The sequence below is a fragment of the Malania oleifera genome, chromosome 3 (genome assembly GCF_029873635.1).
Source record: "Malania oleifera isolate guangnan ecotype guangnan chromosome 3, ASM2987363v1, whole genome shotgun sequence".
NCBI classification, from domain to species: Eukaryota; Viridiplantae; Streptophyta; class Magnoliopsida; order Santalales; family Ximeniaceae; genus Malania; species Malania oleifera.
Genome location: NC_080419.1, coordinates 4,594,708 through 4,614,684, shown reverse-complemented (window position 1 = coordinate 4,614,684; position 19,977 = coordinate 4,594,708). Strand labels below are relative to the sequence as shown.

Here is a 19,977-nt window from a genome sequence, read left to right as displayed (position 1 = left end):
AGAAATGGGAGCGGAAACAGAGAAGAGGCCTTTCCCCGGAGAAGCTCAGCCTCGCACGCTGTTGCGGAGGTGCACGCACGGCCCACAGAGCCAGTTTCAGAAAGTAACGAAATATGATTGGCCCGTTTCGTTAAAGCGCTGGTTTGGCGCGTAGGAGTACCAGTGACCCACTCAAGTTACATTTATATATACATAACAGCAACTCGTAATAGTAGGATTCAGATGCTGATGAGAGAGAGAGAGAGAGAGAGAGAGAAGCAACCAAACAAAACCAAACCAAGCCGCCCAAAAGAAATGGAGAGAAAACTGAGAGGGAAACAGAGCAGAGAGAGTGTGTAAGAGAGAGAGAGAGAGAACAGGAGAAGAAACAAAAACCTAAAGAAAAGGAGAAGCTAATTAATTAAAAAAAGAGATAAAATGCAGAGCAAAAGGAGAGAGCTTCTAGTTCTTGACCTCTGAAAGCTTCTTCATTGCAGAAATTGACGGCTTACAGAGAAAGAAAAGATAGTGAACAACAGATAAGAGAGGGAGGGAGGGATATGGGTCTGGCAATCTTATCATCATTTTCAATTTCAACCCATACTTACTGGTAATCTGTGAAGATCATCAAGTGGGTATTGTTCATTTTCAATCCTTTGTGTCTCTTTGCTGTTGTTGTTATGGATGCTCCACCAACGGAAGAGCTGCTGAAGAAGATCCAGGAGCTCGAGGCCGGTCAGGCTCACCTCCAGCAGGAGATGACGAAGCTGAGAGTCTCCGGCGCCGGTGCGTCGGATCCCACGCGCCATAGGTCGCATTCGATATCGCCGCGGCGGTCGAGGCTGGCGGCGCAGAGGAAAGGGGGCGGAGGCGGAGGCGGTTTCGACGGCGCTGCGGCTTGGGAGAAGGGCTCGGCGTCGTTCAGGCACTCGTCGCCGTTGCAGAGGGAGAGCCGGAGCCTCGATGCTGTGACCGCCGGTGCCGGAGGAGAAGGTGTTGATGGAGGCGGCTGCGGCAGAGATTTTGGGCTGTCGGCGGCTAATTTTACTGATGGGCAGTGTCAGAATATTTTGCAGTCGATAGGGCAGTCCGTTCACATTTTTGATCTCAGCGGTCGTATAACTTACTGGTGAGTTTGGTTTGTGCTTGTTTTCTTGATTTGTTGATAAGGGTCGGTGGTTTTAAATTGAGGGTTAGGTGGGTTTTTGGGTTTCTAATTTCCAGGCTCCTTGTAATTGTAGAATTGATGTTGATGTTGTTTTACTGGTATGAGGTTGATTTTCTGTGATCGATTGGGTTGATATTAAGTCAGTAATTAATGCGTTTTGAAGTATAATATGAATGTTATCGCTTCTAATAATCATATTGGGTTCTCTGTTGTGAAATTTTTTGAGCTTTGTCCAACTGGGTGCAGTTAATATCAGTGAGTTGGGTTGATGTAGATAATAGCTCAGGAATTATAATGCGTTTGGAAGTATAATATGAATGCTGGCACTTAATAATAATGATAATAATCCTGTGTCTTCTTAGATTAAGGTTTTGGGTTCTCAGTGAAATTTTTGGTCTTGGTCCTTCTGGGAAATTTCAATTTTGCAGGAACAGAACTGCTGAGAACTTCTATGGTTACTCTGCAGCGGAAGCCCTTGGCCAGGATGCCATTGAGCTTCTAACAGATTCTCGGGACTTCCCCATAGCAAATAACATAGTTCATCGTGTAACCATGGGAGAGAGCTGGACTGGGCAGTTCCCGGTGAAGAATAAGATGGGGCAGAAGTTTGTAGCTGTTGTAACCAATACAGGATTCTATGACAACAATGGTAATTTGGTCGGGATTATTTGCGTGTCAGCTGATTCACGACCCTTTCAGGAAACAAGAGTTCCATTGTCAGGAACCAACCATTCAGAAGCAGATTCAAGCTTTGCACGGTCCAGAAACAGTGCTGCCATGAAGCTTGGTCTTGATCCTCAGCAACCTCTGCAAGTTGCAATTGCCTCTAAAATATCAAATTTGGTCAGTAAAAGTTGTTTTTCTGATTCTATGCTTTGTTTTAGTCAAGCCCATTTTGATTATCGTGACTGCCAACACAGGCTTCCAAGGTTAGCAATAAAGTTAAGTCAAAGATCAAGATGAGTGAGCACGGTGCAGATTGTGAAGGGGGTAGTGGGGATAGTCACCATTCTGATCACTATTCGTCTGATACAGCCCTCTCTGATCATAGGGAGGATGCAGCTTCAAGTGGAGCTAGCACACCAAGAGGGGATGTTCCTCCATCCCCCTATGGTGTGTTTTCTCAGGTTGCTCCTGAGGAGAAGAACCCAGTAAAAATGTATGGTGATGAAAGTGAAGGGAAGCCTGGCATTCATAAGATCATTAGCTCTAAGGCAGAGGCTTGGATTGGCAAAAAAGGGTTATCGTGGCCTTGGAAAGGGAATGAGCGTGAAGCATTGGATGCAAGGACCACCCGTTTTGTTTGGCCCTGGTTGAACAATGATCAAGAGAATGATGTGGTTCAACAAAAGAATCCCAACTACTGTGCAAGACCCGAAAGCCAGGGGAGTGAAAGTAATAGGCCTGCTAACAACGAAGCTTCAGGGTCCTGGTCCTCTTCAGTAAATGTTAATAGCACAAGCAGTGCAAGTAGCTGTGGGAGTACCAGCAGTAGTGCAGTGAACAAAGTGGACATGGAAACAGATTGCTTAGATTGTGAAATCTTGTGGGAAGATTTGAAAATTGGAGAACAGATAGGGCAAGGTACTCATCTCATTTGGTGCATTTGTTGTGCCTGTTTTTAATTGATTTTGTTCATTTTGAGGAACTTTTTATCTTCGTAAATGTTGCCAAAAGCCTGTTTTGAATGGATGGAATGGATGCAAGGGGACCAGTCACCTATATTTGCTCTTTCTTAAATCAGTTGTTTGCATCACTGTTGGACACGAATAATCTTTAGTAGAATCACTATTTCCCAAATATCCATCTAATCACCATCTGTAGTAAACTGCAAATTTTCAAACTGCTCTGATTATATTTTTTGCTGCTTTTTTACTGCCTGCATGTCTTTACTTACAATTTCTAATTTTTCTTATTCCTTTTTTAACTGTTCCTGCAGGTTCATGTGGAACTGTATATCATGGTCTGTGGTATGGATCAGTATGTTCTTTTGCTCTTCCTCTTGAAAACTTAATTCCTAGGAAGATACCTATAAGTTCAATGTATTCAGATTCATGTTAAACTCTTCGTATTTAGAAGAGTAAAAGAAAAGTGTAGGATCAAGAACCAAAGGGGGAGTATGGATTTCATACTGATGAATTTTACATGAGAAGAACAAAATACAAGTTGCATTGGCTACCAGAATATATATTCCTAGAATCAGATGCCAAATTTTGGCTTTCCTTTTCTACATTTTCTTAATGAGCAATGGTCAATGTTAGCTTTGTGTTGTTAAGATGCTGTAAGATATTCAAGTTCCTATGAATCTCAACACTGTGTCAAGTTAGATCTCCGTATACTTCACCAATTGACCAGCTCGCTCCTTCACTTTCTATGTTTGTACTATGCATAAATTAGTAAAATGTCACTCATAAGCTTCATAGGTGTGACTATTGGTGAGGTCGGCATCCCCCTCTTTGTTTTCACAAAATGATGATGCTGGTGTGTCGAAAATGACCTTTCTTCATGTAATAAAGTGAAGAGAAAAAAACAGTTGTTTGATTTTCACTTGTGATTGAATTATATCCATGCTACTGCAGGATGTCGCTGTCAAAGTTTTCTCCAGACAAGAATATTCAGATGATGTGATACTTTCTTTCAGACAAGAGGTATTTTCTAATTAACACATGCTTTTACAATTCATATTACATTTTTTATGCGGCATTTTATGTTCTATATATATATATATTTTTTTTTTTGTTTGGTTTTTTCTTTTTTTTTTTCTCATTTCTTTTGTTGAATCTGAAATACTGTAATGATTTAGGCATTTTTATTTTTGCTGTTTTAGACTTACTTACATATGCATGATTGACACCATATCTGCAACCTTTACCTGCATGGGAACACATTTTGTTTTTTGATGTATCTGTGTACTAGTATGATTAGTGAAAGAGGAGTATTTGGTCACGGAGGTGGTGATGAGAGAATAAACTATTCTGCAAATAAAAAATGCAAAGATAATGAATCTTATATGGTGGATGGGAGAGTAAGATGAGCATGCAGATCTGGGGATGAGGAGGTGAATGGACAAGATGGAAGGTAAAAATCTGATGTGCAATGAGTTCTTGCACCAAATATATACCAAAACCAAGCTGATGAAACAGTTGGGGTGAACTAAGCATAATATGCTGGTGAAATTCTTCATGCACTTGAATTTTTGAGAACGTTGAAGGGCATATGACACTTAAATTTAGATGCAGTGTGGGCTTTAAAGCATGCAATGCAAATTCATAATTTTTGGACATTTTGAGATTTTAGGCAATCTTGTAATTTTATTTTTTTCAAAGATTACTCTTAATTTTTCAGCATTCTATAGTAGCATTCTATTGGGCAACAAATCAGTAAATTATAAGGTTTTATTTATTAGGAAAGAAGTATCCTAGTAAATAGTAATTTTTAGGTTTATAATTTTATTCGCTTGATTCCCAGCATATTTGTCCTGTAAAGATAAGATGTAAGAGTTTTTACTCAGAGTTGATTATTATGAATTGAACTTAAGTTATTAGGGTTTATCACTTGAAGTGTGTATGTCCAGCATCCCACTTGTCATTGTTTTGAGTTTCAATGGCTGATTTCTCCTGTCCTCTGCCTTCTTGAGATTGTTACTCTGTAACTAAAGCTAACAGTGAAATAGGTTTCATGCTGAGATAATCTATTTGTTCTTAAGTTACATCATGATTTTGTTATAACCCATAAAACATGGTTATTGATATTAGCATGATGCACTGATAAAATTCTTCATTTGTATGGTGCTGGAACTTTTGGGAACTTCTAAAGAGCATATGATACTTTGTCATATTTAAACAGATCCCATTTGAGTTTCAAAGCTCAATAATCTCTCTTCTCCTCCTCTCTAACTAATGCTTTCTAACAGTGAAATAGGTTTTATCCTGCCATAGTTATTTGTTTAGTGATTAACTAATTCACTTGATATAGAAGTTTTTGTTTTTTCTTTTTGCTCTTCATACATACTTTTACTAGAATGACATGGGTTAAAACATGTACATGTCTATGCTTGTAGCACAGGTTTCTTTTTTCTGGCCCTAATATCTAAGTTATGTTATTGTAGGTATCCCTAATGAAAAGGCTTCGACATCCAAATGTTCTACTCTTTATGGGTGCAGTGACTTCACCTCAGCGTCTTTGTATTGTTACGGAATTCCTTCCGCGGTACATTGTTTACCTTTTTTATTTTTATTTTTTCCAAAATTTCATATTTTTTTAAGAATTATGCATTTTTTGGCTGACTTTTAAAAAATTTAACAATATCTGCTGTAGAGTTTATTTAAAAATATTTAACAATATCCAGGACTTATTGAATTTTTCTGTTTATGCATTTCTTCAATGCAGTGGAAGTTTGTTTAGATTACTACAGCGGAACACTTCCAAACTAGATTGGAGGCGGCGTGTTCACATAGCTTTAGATATAGTGAGTATTATGGGATCCTGTGTGAATATGGAAAAGTTGATAAATATATTTGTGTGTGTGTGTGTGTGTGTATTATGATAACCAGTGGCATCATGTATTGGTTTGAATTGAATTTTCATTGTAGTAGTTGTTTAATGTATTTATGCCTCATCATTTGGGATATCTTATGCTTTTCCATGCATTTACATACATAGGACTGAAATCTGCAACCTTTATATTTGGCTGTTTTTGCATGCATTTACGTATTGTCGAATCCTTTCACAGGCGCGAGGCATGAATTATCTTCATCATTGCAACCCCCCCATTATTCATCGTGATTTGAAGTCTTCAAATCTTCTTGTTGACAAGAACTGGACTGTGAAGGTTTGCTTTTATCTCTCTGTATTTATGGCCCATTTATTTTATTTTTCTTCATTGCTTGTAAACTTGTCATACACTGTATTTTATTTTACAGTTGGCATTAATAATCATCTCATAATATTTTGTTCTAACAGGTTGGAGATTTTGGTCTGTCGCGTATCAAATATGAAACTTATCTCACAACAAAGACTGGGAAAGGAACGGTAGTTTCTAACTGGAATTCGTGCTCTTTTCTTTTTTATGATCAGTATGATGATAGTATGCATTCCTTATGGGAGGCTTATGATTGGGGTTTTCAAATGACCCACTATTGATTTTTCTGTTTGTAGCCTCAATGGATGGCTCCAGAGGTTCTCCGTAATGAACCCTCCGATGAGAAGTATGTCTTGATTTTTTTGTTTGGGTTACATTAATTCTGGTGCTGATTCTTTGGATTTGAGTTTTTTGTTGAATCTTTTACTCAATAGAGTTTTTTCGTTATGGAAACGTATAGGTCAGATGTATACAGCTTTGGTGTGATATTATGGGAGCTTGCCACCGAGAAGATCCCTTGGGATAACCTTAATTCTATGCAGGTATTTTTCTGTTTTCTCAACCTCCAACCCCCTCTTCTTTTCACCACCACACAAAAACAAGGGGCGGGAGGTAAAGTAATATCCATTTGTCGCTGATTTTTTTTTTCATATTTGGATTCAATCAAAATGTTGTGATTGGACCTAAAAAAAAAAACTAAAATAGATTTACCTTCCTGGAGGATTGGGGTGGGTGCTTTAACTAGAATCTGTTGGATATGCCTCTTCTTAAGAGATGAGGAATAGGAGGGTTGCATGAATGTATTACATTTTATTTAATAAACTTGCAGGTGATTGGAGCTGTAGGGTTCATGAATCAACGGCTGGAGATCCCAAAGGAGGCGGATCCACAGTGGGTTTCAATAATCGAAAGCTGCTGGCACAGGTGCTTTTCTTCTCCTTTGTCCTTTTTCTTTTTAGGTTTTATGAGCTAGGTGCCTGCTCTCTTCTTGCTTATTAGGGACCCTCTATTTTATTTTTTCTTAAACTTTTTCCTATTGCACTTTTCACCCTCCACAAACTAAAAGAGAGTGGGAGTTCCACAAACTAAGTGGGGGCTTCAGGTGAAGCAAAATTGCCCCATCATAATTCATATCAGACCAAAAACTGGGTCAGGCCCCCCACACCTTTTTCCTCTAGGGCAGCTAAATATGAGGGGGTGTCTGCACGTTCCACAGCAGGCCCCCGAGTGTCCAAGATCCACTTATGGGCTTATTCCTCTTGGCCCCTCTTGGCATTGGTTCCCAGTGGGTAGGGGCTCGTTCAGTCACTTTCAGGGCGAGTGAAGACATGTGCAATTAGAAGCAACTCTGAATGAATGTAAACAACATTTTGAATTATGTTCGATGCAATTTAGCCTAATCTGTTTTTCGCTCAACTTGTCAAACCAGTGAGCCACATTGCCGGCCTACATTCCAGGAACTGCTGGAAAGCCTCAAAGACTTGCAGAGACAGTTTGCCATGCAATTCCAGGCAGCCCGTTCTGCTGCCGGGGATAACGCCCAAAAGGATTTGTAGTTTTTGAATTGTGGTTTGATTGCCAGCAGGGGCATCCATATTTTTGCTGTCATATGCAGGGACTGGTTGTGCGGAAACTCAAGGAAACTCAAAGTTGGGATCGCCCTGTCCAGGGAAAGGGAAAAAGAAAATGGGAAAGAAGGACGAGTGGTGGTCATATATGTGAGCTGCCTACTTTCCATGCTCTGTTGGTTGGTTGTGTGATGTCTTTATTGGTTTACATGTGTCTGGTTGGTATCTTCAGGCACCCATTTGTGATTTATTTTGGATGAAAACAAAGAGTGAGGACCACTGCAGAAAAGTTGTACAGGACTCAAATTTTTTCCTTTTTTTCCCCTTTGGAGTAAATAGATTGAAGCTGATTTGATGCATCATATATTTTGTGTTGTGGGTTAGGTTTTGAGAAGTTCTTATCATTCTTGCTGCTTTCTTGTTTGCCATTTGAGTCATCTTTAAGCTCTCTTTGTTTGGCAAAAAGGTATGAAGGTGCCCGAGGTTTGGGGGAAACTGGTGATGCCCAAACTAAAAAATAAACAGTTGGGAACATAACATATATAAACCGAAGCATCCAATGAAAACATTCCTCCTTCAGGTCGATTCAAATTTTAGGGCAAAAAGTACATACCTTGCTTGATAATCGTTGAAGAGATTGAACTTTCCTCTTCAATTAAAAAAATTAAAATCTATTTGTTTCTAGAAGCATGCAACTTCATTACGAAGTGCATTCAATGGGCAATCTTTGTGCCTGCTGGTGCCTGTGCTCCCGTTCCAACTAATCCAACATTAGATGTTGGAGATTGTTTTAGCATGGGAACTTCCATGTAAAATTGGTTTTTCATAGTTTAAAAGATGAACATCCTTTAGCATGCACGCCTCAATATAATAGTCATGCTTTGCTCTAAATTTTTAAGCAGGGTGGTGGATGACTTTGATCTTAACTGAGTAGAGCAATTTGGCATGACAGCTGTTTCTCTAGTTCTTTTATCATTTCTATATCATAAAAATATTGTCAATTTTCTACTTTTATTGTTGACTTTCAACTATTATCAAATAATGCTAAAAATAAAAAAAATTGATAATCTACTGCCGAAATACTTTATATCTAAGATTAACTTTTCTGTATTAAATTATTAAAAAAATATCCATATATTTTTTAAAAAATTCTAAAAACCATTGAAAAACACAATACTTTCACTTGTTGCATACAATAAAATGATTCTTGAAAACTGAATCCTAAGTAACAGAAACTAGGTAAAATAATTATAAAGAATACACAGTTGTGCTGTAAGCAAAACAGCATGTCCAACAGACATCCAATGGCTTGGACAGAATATACCATTAACAGACAAAATATAAGTGCGTGTGTTCACGCGGCAAGCAGCAAACTTGGTTCGCAAGTTCGTCATTCAATCATTTCTCTCTACAGGATACAAGAACCGCAAGGCGCTGTTTTGATCCAATGGCCTTCTACCGAAGCAAGTGTCGAACAGCAGCCACTGCATCACCTTTATGCTCCCGTAAGGTTCTCTCTGCCACCTTCTTGTCCAACTGTTCATATTGTTGAAAAGCGGGAGACCTTATTAAGTGCATTGATCATATACTAATCACAAAACAGATTACAAGGAATGGATAGAGTGGAGAAATCAACCTCTAATTCATTAGCAATTATGTCAACATCGGTCGGATTGATCTTCACAGCAGCCAATTCTTTGTCCCTGCAAGCAACCACAAAACCACGTGCATTTGAGATTTTCAGAAATAATCCTGTGGTCCCAAACTAATATAGACTAACACTGTTAAATCTCATAAAAGAGAGTTGTATGAGTTCAGATATCAAATATTTCAAAATCAATGCCAGTATCCTTATTTACTACCAAAGCCTGGATTCAGTAATACTGCTCTCAAAAAAACGGTTGCACAGGAAATTAAATAAAAATGAAACAAATCTATCTCCGCAAAATAAAACAAAAGGTCTCCTTTTCAAGCAGTAGAAACCCGACATACTTTCCTAGATTAAAAAATGTGGGGCATAAGATTTATCATATAGACTACTCATTTCAATGGCTGTGCCATGTAATCATATATCTATTTGAGCAAACAAACCTCAATCACGCACCAAAAATGCCCAACCCCAGCTGCAACTAGTAGCATCCATCCAACTCTACACAGGTTGTAAATTCCAAGAAACATTTATGCACTCTTAAGATAATTTTTTCTCATGTTAAAGTTGGAGGCAAAGGCACAAGCCTTCAAAAAACAACCCTGGGGGAATTGCAGAACGTGAATCTTGTTTTGCACATCCCTGAAAACAAGAACACAAAAAAAAGACATAGTCCAAGATTTGCTAACAAATCTTAGCATGGTTTTTCTTTTTATTGAATCTGTGCATGAATTTCCTAAACTAGACATGCATACTAGCTAAATATGTTCAAATTTCAGTAGAGGCCACTTCTACATTCAATAACCAGGTCCTATTTGGATAAAAAATGGGAATGCGCCCAAAGCAATGCTATTGGGGCCCACTAATATACCTCTAGATATCAAAACTAGCTGTTTTACTCGATCAACAAGTAACTCCATAGCAAGTTTCTGTCCAATTGACACCTTGCAGAGTTTGGTCTGTTCCTGGATGATTTCTTACGGAAAATGATTTTTGGGGGAGGAGGGGGGAGACTGTGACACTAGGAAATTTCCATGGTTGATGATGAAGCTCCCCTTTTTTGTGGCTATTTTAATAATTCCTTAATAAATCTGGATCTGGAATTATGGTTTATTGGGTATATTACTGCTTTGATCTCTTCTCACGGTTTTTGGTTGATTTTCAAATCTATAATTTTTTAATATTGTCAGAAGATTTTTGCTTTGTAATTATTTTATTTTATTTTTTTATGATGCTGATCTGTTGCATCATGGTAGTCTTTTGTGTCTTTTGATTGCTGTGGATTATGGTCTGGTATTTTCTTTTTTGTTGATTTGGAGATAAAATCTGGTTCTTGTTTTGAACCTATGTTTGGGTGGGGGAGAATGTCACACCAAGTGCCCAGGAGGGTAGGTAGGGTGACACACCAAGTGCCTAGGAGGGTAGGCAGGGTGTCTTGCCAAACACCAAAGGTTAGGCCGGGTGCTATATCCCACATCGGAAAAGATTGAGAGATCCTGAGGACTTGTAAGCATGGGCCCTGCACACCCTAACAAGATACCTTTTTGAGGAGAGGGTAATGACCCTGTGATAAAGTGGTATCAGAGCCAACGCGACTCGATTGGACTCAAGCTAAGCGACCAAGGGGTAGGCAGGGTGGCCATCGGCAACAAGGGCGTCGCCGGATTGGGTAAGGGTTCTGTCATGCCAAGCGCCCAGGAGGGTAGGTAGGGTGACACGCCAAACACCTAGGAGGGGTAGGCAAGGTATCTCGCCAAGTGCCAAAGGGTAGACAGGGTGTCTTGCCAAATGCCAAAGGGTAGGCCGAGTGCTTTATCCCACATCAGAAAAGGTTGGGAGATCCTGAGGCTTATAAGCGTGGGCGCTGCACACCCTAACAAGGTACCTTTTTGGGGAGAGGGTAATGACCCTGTGGTTAGAGCCAATGTGACTCGATTGGACTCAAGCTAAGCGCCCAAGGGGTAGGCAAGGTAGCCATCGGCGACGGGGGCGTCGCCGAATTGGGTGGCGGAGAATGTCACGCCAAGTGCCTAGGAGGGTAGGCAGGGTGACACGCCAAACACCCAGTAGGGGTAGGCAAGGTGTCTCACCAAGTGCCAAAGGGCAGACAAGGTGCTTCTGTCCCACATCGGAAACGGTTGGGAGATCCTGAGGTCTTATAAGCATAAGGGCTACTACAAACCCTAACAAGGTACCTTTTTGGGGAGAGGGTAATGGCCCTGTGATAAAGTCACTGCCACATTTATAGGAATGTGCTTTGAAAACCAAATGCGACAATTTAAGATTACCGTTTGATTCTTGGAACCTATTACGCAAATAAAATAAATCAATCTCAAATTCTCTAGAATTAAATCGGAAGTCCAAACAATCACATTGCAAAAATGATACGCTAGGAGATTCCATGAACCAAATGCCCCTAAAGGCCATGTTTGAATTCTAGAATTAGAAGGAGCTAGATTGAGAATCCCAATATAGCCTTATCATTCATCTGGATTCTGGAGTACCTTAATCACCTCCCTGGATTTCCAATCCCAATTGGTAGTGGGGCCGACATTCCCATTCATGCATTTTCAAGTGTTAAATTCTTATTCCCATACTGCCTTACTCCCATTCCTAAATAATCATTCCTAGATCCCAAACATGACAAAATTGTCTGAAACAATTAGACAGACAGATCTCTCAATTGCACAGATTTGTGTGTGAGAGAGAGTATTCTTAGCAATGATGCAGTTTCCTTTTTATTAAATATATCTTCTATGTACATTGAGAGGTGTATTTGGAGAATATGTTCCTCACTAAAGACAATGGAAAAAAACAGATCATGTATCTGAACACAAGAAGTTGAGTTTAACCAATGTGCTCAGTAGAGAATTTTCATAAACTAATACAACTAACGATTAAAAATCACATTGATTCAATCAGTGAGGGTTTGTTTAGTATCAAATATGTTTTCTATTTTCTATTTTCATTTCTGAAAAAGTAAGGGGACAGATCATAACGTGTTAGTTTCAAAAGGTTGAGGCAACTAACTAGAAATCAACCAAGAGGACACAGGACTTTTGGCTTGGAGTACTCGTCGTTAAAGTTTATCAATTCGCTTTACCTTTTGCTGCAATCCCTTGAAACATCAATTTTCTAATTTCCCATAGAATCTCCATTCCATTCCTATTCCTAGGCTCAATAGTTTTGCTTTATTCACTTATTTGTTTGGAAAAATTGGTTCAATTGATTTAAAAAAAAAAATATTTAATAGTCTAGAATCAATCTATTTGTGTCTAATCTTTCTTTCTATCTAATCATACAGATCATCTTCTTATTTCTATGAGATTATAGGTCATTGGAAGGGCAAAATGACAGGTTTTTATGAAAGGGAGGGGTGCTGCTGCTAAAGTCCTTTCACGATACAAGTTCTCCCCCTGGAGACACCTTACTCTGCTCAGCTTGGGCTATATTGCCAATTCTGTTTCTATTTTCACTTTTCAGCTGCTTTAAAAAAAAAAAAACTAAAAACCAAATTTCATGATTTTTAGTTCTTTGGCATCCTATTCCTAGAATACTTTAACATACAAAATTAACTTTTTTGAATTAAATCATTAACTTTATAAGTAATTTCTAATAAAAAAATAAAATAAAATAACTATGTGAATTTAAAATACAATTAAAATAAAAATATCCCTAAATTTCTAAATATGTGGTAAAAATAACAAGTCATTTAAATTTTTAATTTTTATTTGATTCAAGGATAAAACTGAGTATTTGTTCAATCAAGTTTTTAACTTGTACTAATTATATAAATATTAACAAAACAGGTCAGTGTCTTTTGATTTTCAGTTTTTGTTTCCTATTTTGTTTATAGATTTTGTTTTTTATAATTTTTTACAGTGATACCAATCACCCCTAAGAAGTTCAAGCACATATTCCAGGCTGCACATTTGGTAAGGAAAAAAAATTACCTCTTCCAATGCACTCAAGTCGAATTGAAAATGCATAAGATGACATAAAAATTAGAAGACATAATATACCATTGATCCTCATATTCAACACTTTGAACAGCTCAAAAAAAATGTCCCAAGGATCCAAAACAAGTTCTCATTGATTGGAAAAGAAAAAGGAAGAAGAAAATTCGACAATCCTCACCTCATTCTCAAAGCATTCCAATCAGCGTCGGCGGACGCAGCATATGTCTCTGGGTGTGCATGTAAAAGTCATGTGAGCCTCGTCAGGCTGTTTGTCCTCATGCATGCTTCCCCCCACGTGGCTTGTCGAACGTGTGATGTGACATGGACCAACGTGGCAACCTAGCGTGCACAGCTCTATGCTGCCACGTGCACCTCATATCCACGTGCATGGCCACCTCCTCCCCCCACACACCCATCCCTCCCTCCCAAACCTCTCACATTTTATCCCAAATCAGCACCCCTAGATTTTCTTTTTTCGTCATTTTTTTGTCCTCTTTTCTTTTTTTTTTTTATTCACAAAATTTTTAAAATTAATAATAAAAATCAAACACAATAATTCACAACTCATGCATGCATGCATGCATTCACAACCCGTTCAATTAACCATCTTTCTTCTTAGAAAATATTACATATATCCATGCAAGTGCAAGGCAACATCCATTAATTAGTTAATTAGGAGAAATACTAATTAATAATGTTAAAGTTTGATATACATTATTACCCAGACCTTAATAGATTAACTTTTTAAGCAAAGTGGTAATCTAACATTTAATACTTCAATTCCTGTACGTGCAGCCTGATAGCACGTAGAGAGATAAACACACGACATATGCTGATCTGTTGCATCATGGTAGTCTTTTGTGTCTTTTGATTGCTGTGGATTATGGTCTGGTATTTTCTTTTTTGTTGATCTGGAGATAAAATCTGGTTCTTGTTTTGAATCTATGTTTGGGTGGGGGAGAATGTCACACCAAGTGCCTAGGAGGGTAGGTAGGGTGACACACCAAGTGCCTAGGAGGGTAGGCAGGGTGTCTTGCCAAACGCCAAAGGGTAGGCCGGGTGCTTTATCCCACATCAGAAAAGATTGAAAGATCCTAAGGGCTTGTAAGCATGGGCCCTGCACACCCTAACAAGATACCTTTTTGAGGAGAGGGTAATGACCCTGTGATAAAGTGTCAGAGCCAACGCGACTCGATTGGACTCAAGCTAAGCGCCCAAGGGGTAGGCAGGGTGGCCATTGGCGACAAGGGCGTCGCCAAATTGGGTAAGGGAGAATGTCATGCCAAGTGCCCAGGAGGGTAGGCCGGGTGACACGCCAAACACCCAAGAGGGGTAGGCAAGGTGCCTTGCCAAGCGCCAAAGGCTAGACAGGGTGTCTTGCCAAATGCCAAAGGGTAGGCCGGGTGCTTTATCCCACATCGGAAAAGGTTGGGAGATTATGAGGGCTTATAAGCGTGGGCGCTGCACACCCTAACAAGGTACCTTTTTGGGGAAAGGGTAATGACCCTGTGATAAAGTGGTATTAGAGCCAATGCGACTCGATTGGATTCAAGCTAAGCGCCCAAGGGGTAGGCTGGGTGGCCATCAGCGACAAGGGCGTCGCTGGATTGGGTGGGGGAGAATGTCATGCCAAGCGCCCAAGAGGGTAGGTAGGGTGACATGCCAAACACCTAGGAGGGGTAGGCAAGGTGTCTCGCCAAGTGCCAAAGAATAGATAGGGTGCTACTGTCCCACATCGGAAACGGTTGGGAGATCCTGAGGCCTTATAAGCATAAGGGCTACACACCCTAACAAGGTACTTTTTTGGGGAGAGGGTAATGGCCCCGGGATAAAGTCACTGCCACATTTATAGGAATGTGCTTTGAAAACCAAATGCGACAATTTAAGATTACCGTTTGATTCTTGGAACCTATTACGCAAATCAAATGAATCAATCTCAAATTCTCCAGAATTAAATCAGAAGTCCAAACAATCACATTGCAAAATGAGACGCTAGGAGATTCCATGAACCAAATGCCCCTAAAGGCCATGTTTGAATTCTGGAATTGGAAGGAGCTAGATTGAGAATCCCAATATAGCCTTATCATTCATCTGGACTCTGGAGCACCTTAATCACGTCCTTGGATTTCCAATCCCAATAGGCAGTGGGCCCGACATTCCCATTCATGCATTTTCAAGTGTTAAATTCTTATTCCCATACTGCCTTACTCCCATTCCTAAATAATCATTCCTAGATCTCAAACATGACAAAATTGTTTGAAACAATTAGACAGACAACCACTGATCTCTCAATTGCACAAATTTGTGTGTGAGAGAGTATTCTTAGCAATGATGCAGTTTCCTTTTCATTAAATATATCTTCTATGTGCATTGAGAGGTGTATTTGGAGAATATATTCCTTGCTAAAGACAATGGAAAAAAACAGATCATGTACCTAACACAAGAAGTTGAGTTTAACCAATGTGCTCGGTAGAGAATTTTCATAAACTAATACAACTAACGATTATAAATCACATTGATTCAATCAGTGAGGGTTTGTTTAGTATCAAATATGTTTTCTATTTTTTTTTTTTATTTCTGAAAAGTAAGGGGACAGATCATAACGTGTTAGATTCAAAAGGTTGAGGTAACTAACTAGAAATCGACCAAGAGGGCACAAGACTTTTGGCTTACTCATTGTTAAAGTTTATCAATTCGCTTTATCTTTTGCTGCAATCCCTTGAAACATCTATTTTCCAATTTCCCATAGAATCTCCATTCCTTTCCTATTCCTAGGCTCAATAGTTTTGCTTTATTCACTTATTTGTTTGGAAAAATTGGTTCAATTGATTTTTAAAAAAAAATATTTAATAGTCTAGAGTCAATCTATTTGTGTCTAATCTTTCTTTCTATCTAATCATACAGATCATCTTCTTATTTCTATGAGATTATAGGTCATTGGAAGGGCAAAATGACAGGTTTTTATGAAAGGGAGGGGTGCTGCTGCTAAAGTCCTTTCACGATACAAGTTCTCCCCCTGAAGACACCTTACTCTGCTCAGCTTGGACTATATTGCCAATTCTGTTTCTATTTTCACTTTTCAGCTGCTTTAAAAAAAAAAAAACTAAAAACCAAATTTCATGATTTTTAGTTCTTTGGCATCCTATTCCTAGAATACTTTAACATACAAAATTAACTTTTTTGAATTAAATCATTAACTTTATAAGTAATTTCTAATAAAAAAAAATAAAATAACTATGTGAATTTAAAATACAATTAAAATAAAAATATCCCTAAATTTCTAAATATGCGGTAAAAATAACAAGTCATTTAAATTTTTAATTTTTATTTGATTCAAGGATAAAACTGAGTATTTGTTCAATCAAGTTTTTAACTTGTACTAATTATATAAATATTAACAAAACAGGTCAGTGTCTTTTGATTTTCAGTTTTTGTTTCCTATTTTGTTTATAGATTTTGTTTTTTATAATTTTTTACAGTGATACCAATCACCCCTAAGAAGTTCAAGCACATATTCCAGGCTGCACATTTGGTAAGGAAAAAAAATTACCTCTTCCAATGCACTCAAGTCGAATTGAAAATGCATAAGATGACATAAAAATTAGAAGACATTATATACCATTGATCCTCATATTCAACACTTTGAACAGCTCAAAAAAAATGTCCCAAGGATCCAAAACAAGTTCTCATTGATTGGAAAAGAAAAAGGAAGAAGAAAATTCGACAATCCTCACCTCATTCTCAAAGCATTCCAATCAGCGTCGGCGGACGCAGCAATAGATGCCATAGCCTGCAATTTCATACACACCATGACAGTGAGAAATGACTGCAACATGTGCTTCAAAAAAGATGAAATTACAGATCTTTTCAACTGCTGTTACTACGATTCGTGATTGTAAAACAAAAGGCCATCAATTACATCTAAAAGTGAACTAAGCCAAGAGACCGTCACTGAAATTTATCTGAACTGAAAAGAAATTCAAATCACGAAGAACAAGAACCTCTTGGACACGAGTGGAATCGAGCTGACGATCTTCGACCCGATCGGTAAGCTTGTCCAAGGCCTTGCTCTGCTGCTGAAGGTCCTTTGAATCTACTACTCTCTCTACCCCCTCGTCTGTTCCCTCCATTGTTTGCTTGTTTTCTCCTGCTCACAACTCAGAATGCATACAGAGTGCAAATACAAACCCTAAACCTAACGCTCACTCTACAACCCCTAAACCGAGAAGATGACCGATTACCCGGTAAACCAACTGCAAGCTGGTCGAATACTTTGGACCATATATAAAGATGGGCTGGCCGAAACTCTACTTATGGATCCCTTATGGGCTCGGCCTTGGCTGGGCCTGCCCGCCACAGAGAGAGAGAGAATAAGTTGGACATTATCATTACTCTTATGGCTTATGAAATATTGAAGGGTCTTGGTATTTGCCGTGAAAAATTAAAAGAACGAAAATAAAAAACCAAAAATAAAAACTAAAAATTAAAAATTAGCAACCTATTTGGTTAATATTTATAAAATTAATATAAATTAAAATTTTAATTAAAAAATATTCATTTTCATCTTTAAATCAAAATATTAAAAAAATATAATTAAAATAATAAAATTCCAAATAATACACATTAAAAAATTATTATAATAAAAATAAAATTTACTATCATTATTTTACTTAATTGTTCTACTTTCAAATTTTACTTTTTAAAATAATAAATTTGTAAACAATACACATTAAAAAATTATTATAATAAAAATAAAATTGATTATAATTATTTTACTTAATTGTTCTACTTTTAAATTTTAATCTACAATAAAAAATTTTATTGAACATGACAAGTGAAAAATAGTAAAATTATTTTTTAATTTATTTTATTATTATTTTTAAAATTTATGCATATTTTTGTTTAATTATATTTAAATTCATATGATCATTTGATTTTTATTTTAATTTAAAAGTGTATAAAATGAATAATTTAATCCAAAAATACTATTTCTAGATATTACATTTTTTTTATTTTCAAAAACAACTGAAAACTATGAAATCTAGTTTTTCAGTTTTTTCACGAACAGTTGAAAACTAGCAATAGAAATTAAAAACTAACAAGAAAAATCAAATACATTTTTATAACTTGTCTTTTCACTACAAAGAGAAAAGAAACAGAAAATAGAAACTAACAATATTGATATCAAATAGATCCTAAGGTTTGATTTTTCTACGGTAATCTTTTCTAAAAATTCTATGTTGTAAATTTCAAGTTCGAATTTATTAGATTATCTTTAATCATGTAGCTTAGGCCTCAGGTGAATTTTCGAGAGAAAGAAAGAAGAGATTTAAGGTCAATTTCATAATGTATCTATCTTAGGGTATGTTTGAATTAAAAAATTTATTTGAGAAAAAAGAAAGGAAAAGAAAATAAGAAGGAAACTCATTTTTCCTTATATTTTTCATCTTTATTAAATACTACAAAAAATGAAAATTTGTTTTACTATGATTAAATATTAAGAAAAATTAAATATAAATGATATGTAGAATGTACAATTTTTGTTTTCTTTTCTTACTTTCCTCGATAACCAAACATAAAAAAGTAAATTGCTTCATATTTTTCTTTTCTTTTCCCAATGCTTTTCAAATTCCAAGCAGAGCTTATGTTATGAATTCTGATAATGTTTCCTGTAGAATATTTTGAGCCAAGTGTTGACTTTAGAGAGAGAGACGGACAAAAAGATTCCAATGTTAATTTCAACTCTATTATATATGAACCCCTTAAAGCAAGTTCATACCAAGAGAGAGAGAGAGAGAGAGTTTAGCATGAGGATATATGGCACCTGTGGTTCATCTTTTAAGCTCCCAAATCTTCTTTAGTTATTTTTTAACTTAAATTATGAGGGAAATGAGAATAAGAACGAGATGATCCATGAGAGATAAATCACCTTCTATTGTATAACCTAAACCTAGAGAAGGTCAACTTCATGATGTATGGAACTATCAATCCATTGCCTTGTGTACTTACTAAAAAGTGGGTTACAACTCTTTAACACTTTTCCCCGCTTCCCCACTTCTTCACTTGTTTTCTTTGACAAAAGCCCAAATGGACACATAGTGACGGGGCCCAAAACATAGCCCACCCAATCCAACCCCCGCCTTAAATTTGCCAGCTACCACCTTACTCTGTATACATCCTCCTGCCAACTTCAATATCCCACTTTCCAAACTCCAATTCACATTTCACACCTCCTTGCATAAATGTGTTGAAGATGATCATGAGCACCAATATCAATTGTGGGGCCCACAATATTTCGATTCGAGCCTGAAAAACAATATCTCAATTTTGAAAAATTAGTGTCGAGAGCATGTCGGGAGTGTGAGTGGAGCTCATGTGACTTGTAAACTTTATAATTGTTGAACTGCCCGAGATGGGTTACTCGTGACTATGTTCAAGAACTTGAAATTTAGAATTTAAAATTGTGTGTTGATTTGGTGATTCAATCAAATTAAAATCAATATAAAAAATTATTATTATTATTATTATTATTATTATTATTATTATTTATTCCCCATGATAGCTGGAGCCTGGAGGTGTTGTCCCCCCCGAAGGAGGAAATTGAAGTATGGAAGAAGAAATTAAGAAGCAGCAAGGAATAGGATGATGGAATTGAATATGAAAGCACCCTCTAACTCCCATTCCCACTTTGTTTTAAACTCCAAAAAGCAAAATTTATTAATTAACAATGTGCTTGAAAATGTCAAACACCCAGCGGAGCTATAGTAGGCAGTAGGCCATCGCATTAAAAGGGG

At 37.4% G+C, this 19,977-nt stretch overlaps 2 protein-coding genes across 3 annotated transcripts; one reads left to right on the top strand and one right to left on the bottom strand.

The window, feature by feature from the left end:
• The first annotated feature begins 213 nt into the window (after positions 1 to 213).
• Positions 214 to 7,938, top strand: LOC131150568 (mitogen-activated protein kinase kinase kinase 1-like). Of its 2 annotated transcripts, none has more exons than XM_058101374.1 (13): positions 214 to 1,108; positions 1,576 to 1,990; positions 2,068 to 2,731; positions 3,087 to 3,127; positions 3,727 to 3,795; positions 5,256 to 5,356; positions 5,537 to 5,615; positions 5,880 to 5,978; positions 6,110 to 6,178; positions 6,305 to 6,354; positions 6,469 to 6,550; positions 6,838 to 6,932; positions 7,624 to 7,938. In XM_058101374.1, exons 1-13 carry the CDS (start codon positions 660 to 662, stop codon positions 7,766 to 7,768), a joined length of 2,358 nt encoding a protein of 785 aa, XP_057957357.1. In that variant the 5' UTR covers positions 214 to 659; the 3' UTR covers positions 7,769 to 7,938. The 2 variants fall into 2 exon arrangements, with proteins under 2 accessions (XP_057957357.1, XP_057957359.1); XM_058101376.1 differs by having other exon boundaries at positions 7,438 to 7,938.
• Positions 7,939 to 8,656: 718 nt separating this feature from the next.
• On the bottom strand, positions 8,657 to 17,533 carry LOC131150567 (uncharacterized). Its single transcript, XM_058101373.1, has 4 exons — positions 17,185 to 17,533; positions 16,918 to 16,973; positions 9,213 to 9,279; positions 8,657 to 9,112 (listed from the first exon to the last, which is right to left on the bottom strand). The coding sequence occupies exons 1-4, from the start codon at positions 17,311 to 17,313 to the stop codon at positions 9,032 to 9,034; spliced, it is 333 nt and encodes a 110-aa protein (XP_057957356.1). The 5' UTR covers positions 17,314 to 17,533; the 3' UTR covers positions 8,657 to 9,031.
• Positions 17,534 to 19,977: the final 2,444 nt, after the last annotated feature.